General features: G+C 41.7%; 1 protein-coding gene across 3 annotated transcripts; it reads right to left on the bottom strand.

Moving 5' to 3' along the window:
- Positions 1-1,014: 1,014 nt before the first annotated feature.
- Positions 1,015-14,353, bottom strand: slc39a13 (solute carrier family 39 member 13). 3 transcript variants are annotated; one of them, XM_086181512.1, is made up of 11 exons: positions 14,229-14,353; positions 13,788-13,984; positions 11,292-11,657; positions 9,753-9,860; positions 9,249-9,391; positions 5,865-5,984; positions 5,394-5,483; positions 2,526-2,576; positions 2,255-2,387; positions 2,058-2,157; positions 1,016-1,978 (listed from the first exon to the last, which is right to left on the bottom strand). In XM_086181512.1, the coding sequence occupies exons 3-11, from the start codon at positions 11,626-11,628 to the stop codon at positions 1,903-1,905; spliced, it is 1,158 nt and encodes a 385-aa protein (XP_086037638.1). In that variant the 5' UTR covers positions 11,629-11,657; positions 13,788-13,984; positions 14,229-14,353; the 3' UTR covers positions 1,016-1,902. The 3 variants fall into 3 exon arrangements, with proteins under 3 accessions (XP_086037659.1, XP_086037638.1, XP_086037649.1); XM_086181523.1 differs by lacking the exon at positions 14,229-14,353 and having other exon boundaries at positions 13,788-14,013; XM_086181533.1 differs by lacking the exons at positions 5,394-5,483; positions 5,865-5,984 and having other exon boundaries at positions 1,015-1,978.
- Between the last annotated feature and the right edge of the window lie 381 nt (positions 14,354-14,734).

A 14,734-nucleotide genomic window follows, 5' to 3' on the forward strand; every position in this document is an offset into this window, starting at 1 on the left:
GTGATTTTAGCTTTGTGGACATTTTGACTTCTCATTGCAGGAAATGACAATTCAACGACAGTGAGTTAAGTTCAATGACAGCCAGCAGCTGAATGCAATCGTGCTATTGTTCATGTCTTTGTTTCTGGCGTACATTTACTTTTTAAGTGAGATTTCCATAATTGTTTTCAGTTCTTCAATGAGTTTAAATCTTATATTTAATGGGATTCTTTTAATGGCACTAAAACAATAAAGGATTTGGTGTACACGATTTTGTGAGCAGTTAAGTGTGTGTGTGTGTGTGTGGGGGGGGGGGGGTGGCTGTTAAAAAACAACTTTTAATTGCGAATTTCCAAAAGATTTATGCTGATATTACCATTAAGGATGGGAGAATTCTTATCCTTGGAGGAGGGTTCTGTTTGGATGAGAAATTAAGTATTTCAACACTAATGAGGAGTTACTCACTGAATAAACAGGCGGTACGACACAGGAAAACTCTGCCGTGTATCTGTGGCCTTTAAATTGATATTTTATGGCCGATTATCAGTGACTGATTTGCCCATCGTGTTTTAGCATGAGGCACTAAATATCTTCTGCTATGATGTATGTTGTTGTTGTTTGTTGTCCTTCTGTGCTGTGACTGAGGAAGGCTCCCACAGACAATAGGCTGCTCACAGCCTGATGACTAAGGAAGGCAACCTGCAGCGGAGTCGTTATGGCAACAGAAGCCTGCCAAACAGACTGTGTTGAAATTGGACAAGTGTGAATACACAATCTATACCCCCCCTCCCTCCGCCCCCATATGACATTTTAGGCATAGGACCTTTGCAGCAGAAATAATAGTCATGGTGGACAGGTTTTTGTGCGGCGAGGCCAAGTCAGCACACCGGGCCGCCTCGGCACGTTCCCAACAATAACAATCAGTGTCAAGCTTCTTATGAAGGTTGTTTCTCTAATGGTCTGCTAGTATGCATGCCCTTTATCACAGCGTGACACTTTCTCCTCCAATATCATTCTCATTATTATCATTATTTATTCAGAGAACACTTGACCATTAAAATTTTGTTCATACTCTCACACGTAATTATGTTTATCATGTCAAACTCATCCTCACAAAAAGTAACTTTATTTTCTTCAAATATCTTATTGCAATACATTTTTTATAGAGCACCAAGTGTCATGCGTAAAAGGTATTACTGCAACTGGACAGTGTGTGGGAAGTCAAGTCAATTCTATTTCTATAGCGCCAAATCACAACAAAAGTTATCTCATGACACTTTACAAGTAGAGCAGGTCTGGTACCACACTCCTTCAATGAATTTACACCCAACAATTCAAGGGGAGGACAAAGATGAAGAGTACTTTGGTGCGGAGCGAGTCTAAATGACATCTTGGCACTTGTTTAAGACGATGATGGAGTGGTTAAAACTGAATGTTGCTCATCTCGTTCTCAATAAATATGCAACAGCTACCACAGAAAGAGAAGAGGCACAACAGTAATGGTACATACAATTTTGGATTGGATACATTTGAAAAAGAAGCTGGTCCTGTAGAGTCATGACTGCGCACCCGTGAAAAGCTGATGTGCAAATAAACATGATTGTCTGATCAATGTAAGACAATTTAGTAACTGATATCCATCCACTTATTCCCTTGATATTCAGGGCTGGCACAGTTCTATGTGTCCATATAAATGTCCTGTCAGCAGGTGAATACGTTCTTCCTTTCGGTCATCCCACTCATAAAGTGCCATTCTTTTTAAGAAACTGGTTTTGGTGTGACATGATGGTCATGATGATGATGATAATGGAGCTTCAGTTTATATGAATAAGAAGTATCAGATATAAGGGAGAGGAGGAGGGGATCTCCCTCTTGTTCTGAGTTTTAGTGTTTGGTAAGGCGAGCCAGGAGTTTCTTCCACATTCACTCAACAATGGCGGACAAAAGAGCCATAACAGCCACGCCGCAGATAATGAGCAGGATCTGGAGCAGGGAGTGTCTGTGAATACAAGTTTCAGACTCAGATTCAAGGACATTAGAGAAATATTACTTTACAAAGTGATGGACTTCCAGCCAACCTTAAACTGGACTCCTCGAGCAGGTCAGGCACCACGTTCACCAAGGCGATGTAGAGAAAACCTCCAGAGGTGAAAGGCAGTATCCAGCAAGTCACGTTTTCTAAGAAAGAAAAAAAGCAGGAGAGAGTCTCTTAATAAAAATAACTCCAGTTACAACTACGCTTTGATGGGATGTATTCATACCCTCTTTGATTTACCTGCGCCTTTTGGTGACTGAGCGCACAGAGCAAAGCAAGCCCCCAGGACTCCGACCAGGGCAGTGTACAACTGCAGACGGGCAGCGTTCCACCTGTCGAAGCCAGCCCGCAGTAAAATGGCAAAGTCTCCCACCTGCAGGTACATCACAATATTCATAATTTACATTACACTGAAGCAATCAGACTAGTTATAAAAGTTAAACTAAACCTTGTTGTTTTAATTCTCTTTAATTTTAATTTTCCTATCTAACAAGGTACTGCCAAATCTCACCTCATGAGGAATTTCATGGAGCAGGATGGCAAAGGTGGTGAGAAACCCAACCTGCAAGCAAGTTTCATTCATGATGTTACTCTTCATCCAAGAACTTAATATCTCAGTCATCAAATCAGGGCACACCTTTTACACCTTGGATTAAAGTGCATGTCCAAGAGAGGGAGGACTTTCGTGGATGTTAATTCTGCCAATTCTCTAGATGTAAAACTGCAGTTGGAGTTTTCCAAAAGATGAACCTGATGGTGTAGTTGTGTGTGTGGATTACTAATGCTACAGAGCACTGCAGGAATGAGTCCTGAAACCCAGAAATAACTTTGCTGTGTTGAACATTCGGTTCATTTAGTCTCAAAGTCAACAGGTTTTCAGTTAAACGTCTGAAATACAATCTGTGTCAACACAAGCTTAAGACATGTAAATACTTTTGAGGTGATACTTAAGGTGGCCTCGAGTCATGTGTCTATTTGGGATCACCTCCCACAGTAGTTTGGCTGATCAAATCAAAAACTGGATCAGGTCTTGGGTGCATTTAAGTCTCTATTTTCTGATTTTGATTTCATACTTTTTCTGATTTTCTCATCCTAAACACATTTTGATGCCAGGTCTAATTTGGATGTATAAGTTAATATAACTGAACGAGTCACACTGAGCTAGTTTGTTCCCAGCAGTGATCAGTTGCTTTCAAATCATTCCAATAGTTTTTCATCAAGAATGAAAACCTGATTTACTTGCTTATACTGCCACTGCATTTTATTTGTATCGTGAGTGAAGAGAAACACTGGTGAGATGACTTGTATGTGTGTGTTTGCGACATCTAGTGAACTTCCTCTCTGGCACATGGAACCTGGGTTCATGCTGCTTGCCTTATGTCTCTCCAGCTGGACTCTCCTTCCCACAGCTACAGTATACACTCATCTAAACCTAAACAAAGTCACGGTAAGACACTTTTCAAGCTTCTTCTTTTATTTTTTCCCCCCCACAGCCCTTTAACAGGTTTCAAGTGAATTAAGTTATCTCTATCTCGCTGGTCTTCGCCATTTCACACGTATCCTACTCCATTCAACTTTTGAGGGCAAACGGCCCTCCTTGAGTGTGTCAGGGATACGGTAACCTCAGATCCACACTGTGTTTTGGTTTGCAGATCGTCCTCAAATCAACTCCAGACATCTACTCTCCACGCGCCTCAAATAACATAAGACCTTTTCACCGGATCTTTGGGCCGCTGGCTTGACTGATCAATGGCGACAGTGACTGTCCATCAACTGGTTTTACATCTCGTCTTGTAATAGATGCCTGACCTTCAGCAGGATTACACATAAACTAAGAGGCAGATTGTCACCAAATGTAGTGGAGAGGTGTAGAAAAGGCCGAGTAAGAATCCAATATGTTTTGGGTCAGATAAGTCATAGTGCCACCTGCTGTCAACAGGAAATTACATGATTTTTTATGCTTTGAAGTACTCTTCATAATAGTTGGGCCAGATCCATCTCAGATTTGATTAAAAACACCTTTAGCACTTGGTGATGGGTTACAGCAACTACGAGTTGTTGTTTTTTTAAACCGTTACTGTTGTTATGTGGCCAATTTTAAAAAAAATTGCCATAAAATAGGAAATTCTTGCAACTGAACTCCATGGAATTTGATCTTTTCCTTCACACATTTGATGAGAGACCCCACCTGAGGACATCTTCACGATGTATCAAGTCATAGAGCCATGTAGGGTTTACAGGAAGTAAACCCCATATAAAACTAGCCTGATTGATACTCTAAATTGACCGTAGGTGTGACTGTGAGTGTGAATGGTTGTCTGTCTCTATGTGTTGGTCCTGTGATGGACTGGTGACCTGTCCAGGGTGAACCCCGCCTCTCGCTTGAAAGCTGCTGGGATAGGCTCCAGCCCCCCCGCAACCCTTGACAGGAAGAAAATGGATGGATGGATGGATGGATGGATGGATGGATGGAAACCCCATACAACAAATGTCATTTAATTTCACCTTGGGGTAGATAGCTATTCTCACTGAGTGCTTTCTTATTTGTACAAGTAGCTGAGTATGAATATACACCAAGTGGACTGATCGTGTCTGTATTCCAATTCTCACACACAACGCGAGTCATTTAAAGAACTAGAGAGGTTAATTAGTAATGATGCAGATTTCAGCAGGAACCTGACTCACACTTCTAAACACAAGCCTTGGATGCATCATACCTGTTTGAATACACACTTTCATCCACTGGAAGTTCATTATTACTTTACAAACATTTCTTTCACTTTATGCATTATCTAAAATACACATACATACAGTATTGTATTCTAAGACAAAGTAAACTCTGTTTTAATATTTTCTGACTTATTGAAACCAGGTACCCGATGAGGTAAATTCCAGACTGTAATTGTAGCCAGGAAGAAGATTAATTCCTTCTAATTATTTGCAAGCATTTCATGTCTATGGCAAAACAACACAGTATTAGAAGCAAAGAACAGCATAGTGATGCTGAGGCAAAGGGCTGCATGGCTCAGGAGGTAGAGTTGCTGTTACTGGTGCCATCCTCAACTCCTTCAGAGGCCTTGACTAGGTGTCCTTGAGCAAGACGCTGAGCCACTAATAGCTCCAGATGATGTAACCTTGAAAGACAGCCCCTTCCATCAGTGTGTGTGTGTGTGTGTGTGTGTGTGTGAGTGAGAGAGAGAGAGAGAGTAGTTGAATGAGGCAATACTGTAAAGCAATTTGAGTGTTGTTAAGGTGGAAAGACACTACATAAATAAAACCCATTTACCAGAACACAGGTGCTACCAGAGAACAGATCTTTAGTGTGTACGCCGTGCCTCAAAGACAAACAGGGATCCAGGAATGCATTTGTAGTCCTTACCTTTTTGCTAACCAGGAAACTCCCTGCTACTGCCAGTCCGTGGGTAAAGTTGTCGATGCAGTTGGCCAGTAGGTTCAAGTACCCACTTGTCTGAAATACAAAGCAGTTATTAACCATGATTAGGCAGAAGTAACTTTGGTCATCAGGAGTTGCACTGCATGATTTGAACAACTCACTCACATGTGTCTCTTGTTATAAATGCAAACTGTTGTAGATAAATATACCAACAAAAAATTTGAGAACAGAGGTAATCAATGCAGCGACTTGTGACCCCCACTATCCCTGGAGGTGGTGAAAAAAAACAATTAATTTTCAGTCTGGGATGGGCCAGATAAAGAAATAAGGCCAGCTTCTGTCTCTTATCAAAATATAATTTTACCTGCAATTACCATTTCATTTTTACCCCCAGTGGTGTCTTTCAACATTTGCTGGCTTTTGTGTTAACTGGAAATGTTTTGATTGTCAGGATACCTTGATTTTATCTGATCCTTCCTGCCCACTCTGTTGCTTGGAGGATTTCCGTGACTCAGTGTGGTGCCCGTTTCCAAGTAACACAACCCCCTTTGCACTGAAAACTGAATTGGAGTGTGCCTGTGGAGAATGAAGGATGGTAAAAAGCTCACGATGATCACATTGTCCTCTTATGCACAATAAATATCTTTTTCATCAATATATATCATGAAGAAATCAAGCCCATTGACAGCTTTGCTGCCTGAATACGGGGGGAGGAAGTAGAGAGGTTGGAGTGGAGACATGATCATCTCTCACCAGGTGAAGGAGATCCCGGACAGACTTTAATTCCTTAGGAAGCTAAAAAAGACCCACCTACCACAACAACTGCTGATAAACCTCTCCCACAGCACCAGAGCGAGCCTTCTGACCTACTGCTGCACAGTGTGGTGTTGCAGCAGCACAGCGGAAAGCCGGAAGAGCCTGCAGTGGGTGGTGAAGGCAGCCTGGTGGGACCACACAACCACCCCTGAATGCCCAATACACATGCTGACTACATAAGAATGCCAGCTGCATTATAAAAGACACAACCCACCCTGAACAATGCCTCCCCCCCCACCCCCACCCCCGAAGAAGACAAAAGGAAATGCAAACAAGAGCTGCTGAACTGAGTTTTATTTGTCTTAACTGATAATATCTATCAATCATTCTATCTATGGACACCTGGACTCTGAGGGAAGCGTGCTGGCCACCCTGGCTGCTGAGTATCAAAGAACAGAAATTTAGTGGTTGCCTGAGGTGGCCTCATGAACAGGTATCCATCCATTTTCTTCTGCTTATCCTGTTAAGGGTCACGGGGGGCCAGAGCCTATCTCAGCGGCTTTTGGGCGAGAGGCGGGGTTCACCTTGGACAGGTCACCAGGACCAACACATATAGACAGACAACCATTCACACCTACAGTCAATCATCAATCAGCCTCATCCCCTCTTGATGTCTTTGGACTGTGGGAGGAAGCTGGAGTACCAGAGAGAACCCACACAGGAACAGGGAGAACATGGAGACTCACACACAGAAAGATCCTGTGCTGGAGCCGGGACTTGAACCCAGAACCTTCTTGCTGTGAGGTGACAGTGCTGACCACTGCACCACCGTGCCGCCATGAACAGGTATGAAAACTGCATATTTTCCTACACTTACAGTAATAACAACTCTTGTGTACTGATGAGTTCCAAAAGTTGTTTTCTGCATGTTCATACTTTAATTTTAAAACTGGAAGCATATACATCTCAGGCTCAGGCTTGTTGTTTCCCAGAACAGCTAACTTCCCCATTCCTTCATTCAGAAACTACTTATGTTGCCAACAGTCAAATTTAGTCCTAAGGAAATAGACTTTGAACATGGTAAGGAAATATTTGCTCAACGTTTCCAAACTGAGAATGTGGAAACAACATATTGGCTACCAGTATCTGAAATCTACTTCTAAATTCTTGCATTTCTCAAAATATTTTTCTGATCCCCTCCCGACCTGGTGTGAACCTTGTCAACCACTGAGGTGTATTCATACACATTGCATGAGGGAATCGACTCCACTGAGGTCATAAATTGATTGTGTGAGCTTTTGCGCCCCAAACGGCGTAGACTGCAGAATTAAGAGACATCTGTCAGAGAAGGTGCACTACTCAGGACTCGAGGACACCGGGTTGTTTGGATGAACAGTTCTACACAGGCACTTCTGAACCCTGCATTTCACTAATCTATAAAAACAATGACCTTGTTCAAGTAGAAATGATTTAAACTTGCTGCAATTTCCAAATATTTTGGTAAAAATCAAGCTAATCTCATATCGTCACAAGAACTGTTACTTTGGTACCAATTCTAAGCTAAAATTCAGGAAATGAAACAAAACTTGTTTTGATCTGATATGGAAAGAGACACTGATGAGACTGGGGGATAACAACATGCAGTAGCAGCACAAGTGTGGTAAGCAGGCCTGCTTGTGACTTTGTGGAATGAAAAACAATGACTATTACAGAAGGCAGGATATTTGTTGTAGTTTAGAACTGAAGCAAGTGTGATTTCTGAAACAGTGCTGCGGTGGAATGAAATAATGATGACTACGCATCAAGAAGTGACTCTTGTGCCATACCAGGCCCTTAACGTATAAAGTTTACAGAGTTTTTTTCTGCAAAAAACAGTGCTAGAACTCATCAAGAACCAGGCTGAGTTTGGTGTTTCCCTGGACAACTGCTTATACTCAAAAGGGGTCAGCCCTGAAGCTAGGGACAACTCCCACCCAGGTCCACTTCAGATGGACTACATTAATGGTATGGGTGCAGAAAAAATTTATTCTGAAATATATATTCTGAAAACCACACACACAATATTATAACCTCTTTGTTAAGGAAGAAGACACTGTCACGCGCTGTCCCTGATGCCGGCCGGTGAGCTGAGTGTTCTCCAGCGGACGCTGAAATGGCTAAAGCAGCTGTTCCACCACGTCACTATAAATAGATGCTAGTGGAGGAGCTGAGCTGTGGATTCCAAGCTTCTCCCTCACTGCCACCATAAACACTGGCCGGGGGATGAGACAGATTTTCCAAACACAATGTAACCAGACATTCATTGTCTAAAGAGGAAGTCATTAGTTTAAAAAGGTTGTGTTTGTCCATCTTGAAGTGTCAGATTCTTACACTGATAATAACACAATGCTTTGAAAAATATACAAACGTTTGGTGATGTCTTGAAAAAAAATCATCTAAAAACAAGCTGATACATGAACATGAACAGTGGCTTATGGTCACTCAGTGAAAAACATTCATTTCACTAACATTTGCACTGAGGGAATCGTAAAGCATCATTTATTTGTTTATTTGGGGTGGGGGGGGGGGGGTGATCAATGCACTGGCTTTGCCTGCCAGCCCCAACATGCTGACTCTGTAAATATAATATCCAATATAATATACAAAGATCCCACTGCCAGCCCCTTTGAAGCTCAATACTTAAGATGTTTGTTTGTTTTTTTTAATGTTTGATTCATAAAATAACGGTGTCAGAAACACGATGTACTTATCCAGGATCATGTGCCAGACTATTTCTTGGCTTAAAGCAGCAACTTCCAGGAGTCTCTGTTGGCCATCTGACGACATGTGACTACTATTACGCTTCTCATCCAACTCTCAGCAACAAAGTGGACATTTACCCAAATGATAAACTAATACTCTACACTGTCATGGGCTTGAGGACAACACAGAAACAGGTCAAACATTTAAGTCAGCAAAAAACACACACACACACACCACTGACAGAAATATGCAACCCCAGCGTGAAAGGAGGTTGCATTGACGTGTTTGTTTAGACTCCAGCAAATTTCTCCAAAAACACATTACTTCAGCTACAACACTTACAGTGGAGTTACAATTCAGGTCCGAGGTTGAAGGGGGATCCTCGTGGCTGCCTTGGTCCGGGAACATCTTCTCTAGGAGAAGGAAGGCCAGCAGGCCGATGATTACCCACAAACCCTGGGACACAAAGTGGTTACGTCCACCAGCTGGAGAGATAAAAGAGATATTGTACATTCGACTGGGAGAGAAGATACAGAGCGCAAAGTCACAACTTCATCCTACAGGTGAGTATGAGCGCAAACGCAAAAACACAAAGCTTTGTGTAGTAAACAGAAGCAGAAGCTGCAATAAGCACTGTATCAATACCTCATTCTCTTCTACAGAACTAAATTATGTTGCAAATCAGAAGAATTTCAGAATAAGGCAATGCATGAGGAAGGCATTTTAAAATATTTTCATAACATATTGTTCACTTATTGTAATTTCTAGTAGGGATTAATGGGTCAGAGATATAGCAGAGGTTTGCATTACAACAGTGGTGATGGTGTTGGTGGACAGAAGACCAACCTGAGGAGCTGGAGAGCGCCCACGCCTCAGGGAGGAGGTGAAGGAACACGTCACCAAGTAGCCCGCCAATGGCAAAACTCAAAAGCTGATTTAGCTTCTGGCATCCAGCTGAGGATCACAAACAAGTGAGGGATTAATGAACAGCGTGTTTAAAGAGGGAAATGTAGACTCGTGTCATGTTTCATTTCAGCTTCATCCTCATGCAACAGTTCTTTCCATCTCTTAATTCATCATTTCTTAACCAATAAGATGTGGCAGGTAAATGCAAAGTGGCTCTGCCTCAGTTTGTTAACATTCATCATTATTTCTCATGCGGTCCACTAGAAAGCTTGATTCGTTCCCCCAGTAATGACTGGCTCCTGTCAGGACTGCACATGAAGACCAAAAATACATCTGGGCAGCTACGTTTCTGTGGGTGTGAGGACTTAGGAGGCCACAGGCTTTAGGCCGACCTCACTTGGGGCCTTTTGTTATTTCAGTAACAAGGCTCATGTACACAGAAAAACACAGAATAATTGTGCAGCAGACTGAAAAAAGTTTATAGCAACAATAGACACGTAGGATGATCAGCTGCTCAAAAGCTGATCTGGTACTATAAGCAACAAAGTAGAACTACTTTGATCGAGCCTGTTGTACTGCGTAACCTGTACTGAGCAACAGCCCTGTTAGTTCTACCCCAAAGTTCATCACCTGTTGTCCAGCATAAACTGTGGAACAACTGACAAAATGAAGATTCTAAAACATGGGCCAGTTTAAAGAGGGGATGAGGTATTTGAGCATTTCTGTGCCTGTTGTAGCCACACGAATGACGTAGTTCTCCATGGGTGGAAATATTAATCCCTCAGTCCACCATTTTGGTCCAGTCTGCAATAGAGCTCTTTTATTCATTTAATTTTAAACATGTCTTTATACAAGTATTACTGTAACAGTGACACTAGTGTCAGTATAAACTTTTACAGACTGATAATATTAGAATATAAATTACATACAACACGTCCTGCGACCATGTCAGAAAGGAAACCTCTTCTGAACTGCTGAGAGGATGAAACATGACAGATGTTTGAACGTGGAGCGTAACAGCACATGTTCTCAAACAGTCTCTCGGGGAAGGTATTTTTAATCATGCTTACTTGTAACACAAATATGAAAGAAATTGCTGAACTATTTAAAAAAAAAAGAGCTAGAGGGAGTATCACATTTCAAGGAACCAAGTTGAAATCAGTGACATTTCACTAGGGATCAGTTCCATCCATTACTGTATCACGCATTCATACTGATGTAGTAACTGCGATACCACAACGTCAGCCCGGCATCTGATAAGAGAAAACTGCAGTATTTACACTCCATACCAACATTGGATCACTAAAACAGAGCTTAACCAAATGCTGTGTACACAGATACATATGACTGACAGATTGACACATGATGGTATGATGTCTTGCAATATGTTGCATATTACAGAATCAGACTGATGATTAGCCATTGACAGTTACCCAGTAATTCACAGGCACAATGAGGTTACATAGAACCATTTCTTACCCTCTGTTTTGAGGGCTGCTCCTGCCTCAATGGGAATGACAAGTAGGGGAAAAATCCCACTCAGTCCTACAACAACTGAGCCCACCAGAGACAAGAGCCAAACATGAGCATGTTCGCTGGCTAAGAAGTCTGCTACGGCCTCAAGGCCCGGGAGGTCATCTGTCAGGATGGCGCCCTGTCCTGCAGCCGTGGCTGTAGCTTGAGCCATGGCTGTTTGTGTCATCTTTGGGCTGCTTGATGCTGCCTTCCAGGTCAACATCAGCAGGAAAACTGTGATAAACGGAGTCGCTACAGCCCAGCTGGGCTTCTTGAGGCTTCCACCTTTCATCCGTCCCATGGGCCAAAGAGCACCTGCATCCAGTAATGCTGCAAGAGGAGCACAAAGTTACAGCTCATGACATGGCAGGCACTAAATATACTTTAGTAAAACATTGTTTTCAAAACAGTACTGCACAGATGTTTTTACAATTTTTAGGCTAATTTGTGTGTGCATGTTTTAGCTGAGAAATACACATCACTGTTGTAAGTGATCTGAATATTTTTTTTTTGTCTATTATGACACAACCACAAATTCAGCACAATAATCACGATATGAATGTTTCAATTCCTTGCTGTGCTACATTCCTGCTTAAGAAATCTATGCAATAAGATGGGCCTTAACCACAGGGAATCCACTTGTAGCAAAATACATAGACTGATAAATCTGACCCCAAATAAAATTGACAGTGGTTAAAAAAAAAAAAAAAAAAGCTTGGCGTCTCACTTGCTTGTCTAGCACCTTCTCCTCATCCCAGGATAATACCGTACTCAAAACTAATCCCGGTGATCTCACATTCTCCACCGCCATCTGCTTGTAGTCACACAACAGCGACGCGACTGTTTATAGTGTAGATTCTTATTCAGTCATAGGATGCCTCATCTCAAAATAAGTCACTGGGCTCAAAACTCGCTGCCATTGCAATCAGTAAAAGTAACATTACTCAGACTAAAAAGTGTAAAACCGAGGCAAAGAAGCAGCTCAAATAGTTTTACTAAGTGCAAACAATGGCAAGCTTGTTGCTAATCTTATTTGCGTTTATTCAGCAGTAGGGTGGTGAAGATGTGGAAGAGGGAGGTAGCAACAGACGTAGCACCTGAGCTGGTTTGTTGGCTCCATCCAACCAACTGCATTTGTTCCACACCAACAGTGTTGAAGAACCAGAGATCAACAATATATCAGTAAATCACTCAGTATTTTTCAATTAGTTCAATGAAAACCTGCTGAGAACTCACACTTACATGTTCATCTAAAAAACAAAAAGTTTACACTTTACACTTGGTGCCCTTCCTACAAAAAAAGAGGGTTAACTGATTATTAACATAGAAACTTTCAATGGAACACATTGCACAGCTTTGCATCGGAGTTTTTATTGCTGTAAATTTTGGCGCTGCCATTTTTACTGTCATTGCATATCACCTGTGAGCTCAGCCTCTATGATGGCTAATAATACATTTAAGTCCTGAAAAAAACAGTCAGTCAATCTAGTAAGAACAACTAGGAGGATACAGATCATGAATTGGACAAAAAGTGTATTACTATAGATTTCAATCACTGACTTCACCTTTAATTCTCTGGTCATCAGTTCTTTGTCTCAGGTATAACCAGCAAAGTTAAAAGTTTCAATAGAAATTACTGCATTTTTTAAGCTATATGGATTTAAGACTTCTAAGCCTGTTGAGATAAACTTGCACAATGACTAAACTTATGGAAAACTAAACTTGCCGGGGCTGTTTGAGTGCACAGAATGTAAAAATGACACACCATACTTTTAAAGATTATTGCAATTCCTATTATATATATGTTACACATACAATAGAAGTTAAGAATCAGACATGACATGAAAATCTAAAAACACAAATGTCTACTCTGAATCAAATGCAGATACATGTTTAATTGAGGCACGAATGAAGTTGGTACAAGCAAGCAAAACTCCAGAAATAGCACCAGACTGTTACTGCAGTCCCCAGCATTTTGCCTGTGGATATTTGCCCACAACTCTAAGATTTTCTGCTAAACAAGTTCACGTTTTACCATTTTTCATCTTGATAACAAGTCAGAACCAAACATGCAGCTCATTTGCCTGTTAGCAGTACCATTAAAGTACAAGATAACTCACAATAGTTGCACTTTGATTTATAAATATACATACAAGTTTAAGCCAAACTCCACAGAGCTTAAAAGCCAAACAAACCGGCGGAATTAGCTTTTAAAATAGACGTTGTTATTTCTGAAAACGACATACTTTACAGCAGCAGCTCACTATCTGGCGTCTGAATATAAAAGTTAGCAAGCTAACATTAGCCACTGATGGTCTTGCTAAAGCGGTTAGCTTCCAAGCACGCAATCACTGCACATGAAGGGTTATACCAACTAAACTAGCATCCCTGGGAGTTAGTCAAGTTGATGCTAACTGACCCATGCGGAGCGGACAACCGCAGTATTTTACCTTTACATACCTTGTATTTTCGGCAGGCTGCGCACCAGTGTGTCCCTGCCATCCAGGCCGGCTGATGGAGGCTGGCTTTCGCCACTCACTTTCTCCAGACTCGCAGCCGCTGAGGAGGGAATCCGCTAGCAGCTGCTGCCCGGGCTGCTGGTCAACACCTCGGCTCTCTCAAACAGCCACGTATCAGGATGCCGGAGGGGAAAAAAACTGTAAACAGGAGAGGAGAGTCGGGACATGGATCCCGCCCCATCAAGGATTCAGGAAGTTACTGGATGTTAGAAAAGTGAGAATGTTTTTTCAGTTCAAGTGATGTGATGGCGTGACTTTGAAACCAAAACAAATCAGCCATGTTGAAGTCATCACGAAGGTAGATTTTGCATTTAAAAAAAAAGGGCTATAGTCATATTTTCTCCCCAAAATATGCAGTTATTTTAAAAGTTAAAGAAAATACCTGCATCAGAGGAGCACAGCCCAATTGTTCAGTTTTCACACCGGAAAAACATTGAAGTAGGAACTGCTCTGATGTTTTCAGAGAGGATTGTCCAGGACCTGCTGCTGTACACCGGCAAGTCGTCTTTCCCCACTGACCAATACAAGAGATGGCCATAGGTTTTAATAATAATCCTCTCCCCTTGTGTCCCATGGACATCAAATCAGTTTTATTTTCTTTAGTACTGATTCTAACAGGGGATTTCAAAGTATTACTTGAAGGATTTCCTCGTGGGCAAAGCTTCAGATAAAGCTCTCCCCCTCACATTACTTAAGAGTTTTGTTTCTGGACAACTACAGTGGGGCAAAAAAGTATCTAGTCAGCCACCAGTTGTTTCTCCCACTTGAAGATGAGAGAGGCCTGTAATTTTCATCATAGGGATACCTCAACTATGAGAGACAAAATGAGGAAAAAAATCCAGAAAATCACATTGTCTGATTTTTAAAGAATTTGCAAATTTTGGTGGA

Source organism: Aulostomus chinensis, chromosome 2, assembly GCF_037954235.1.
Source record: "Aulostomus chinensis isolate RoL2024-O1b breed Wild chromosome 2, RoL_Achi_v1.0, whole genome shotgun sequence".
NCBI classification, from domain to species: Eukaryota; Metazoa; Chordata; class Actinopteri; order Syngnathiformes; family Aulostomidae; genus Aulostomus; species Aulostomus chinensis.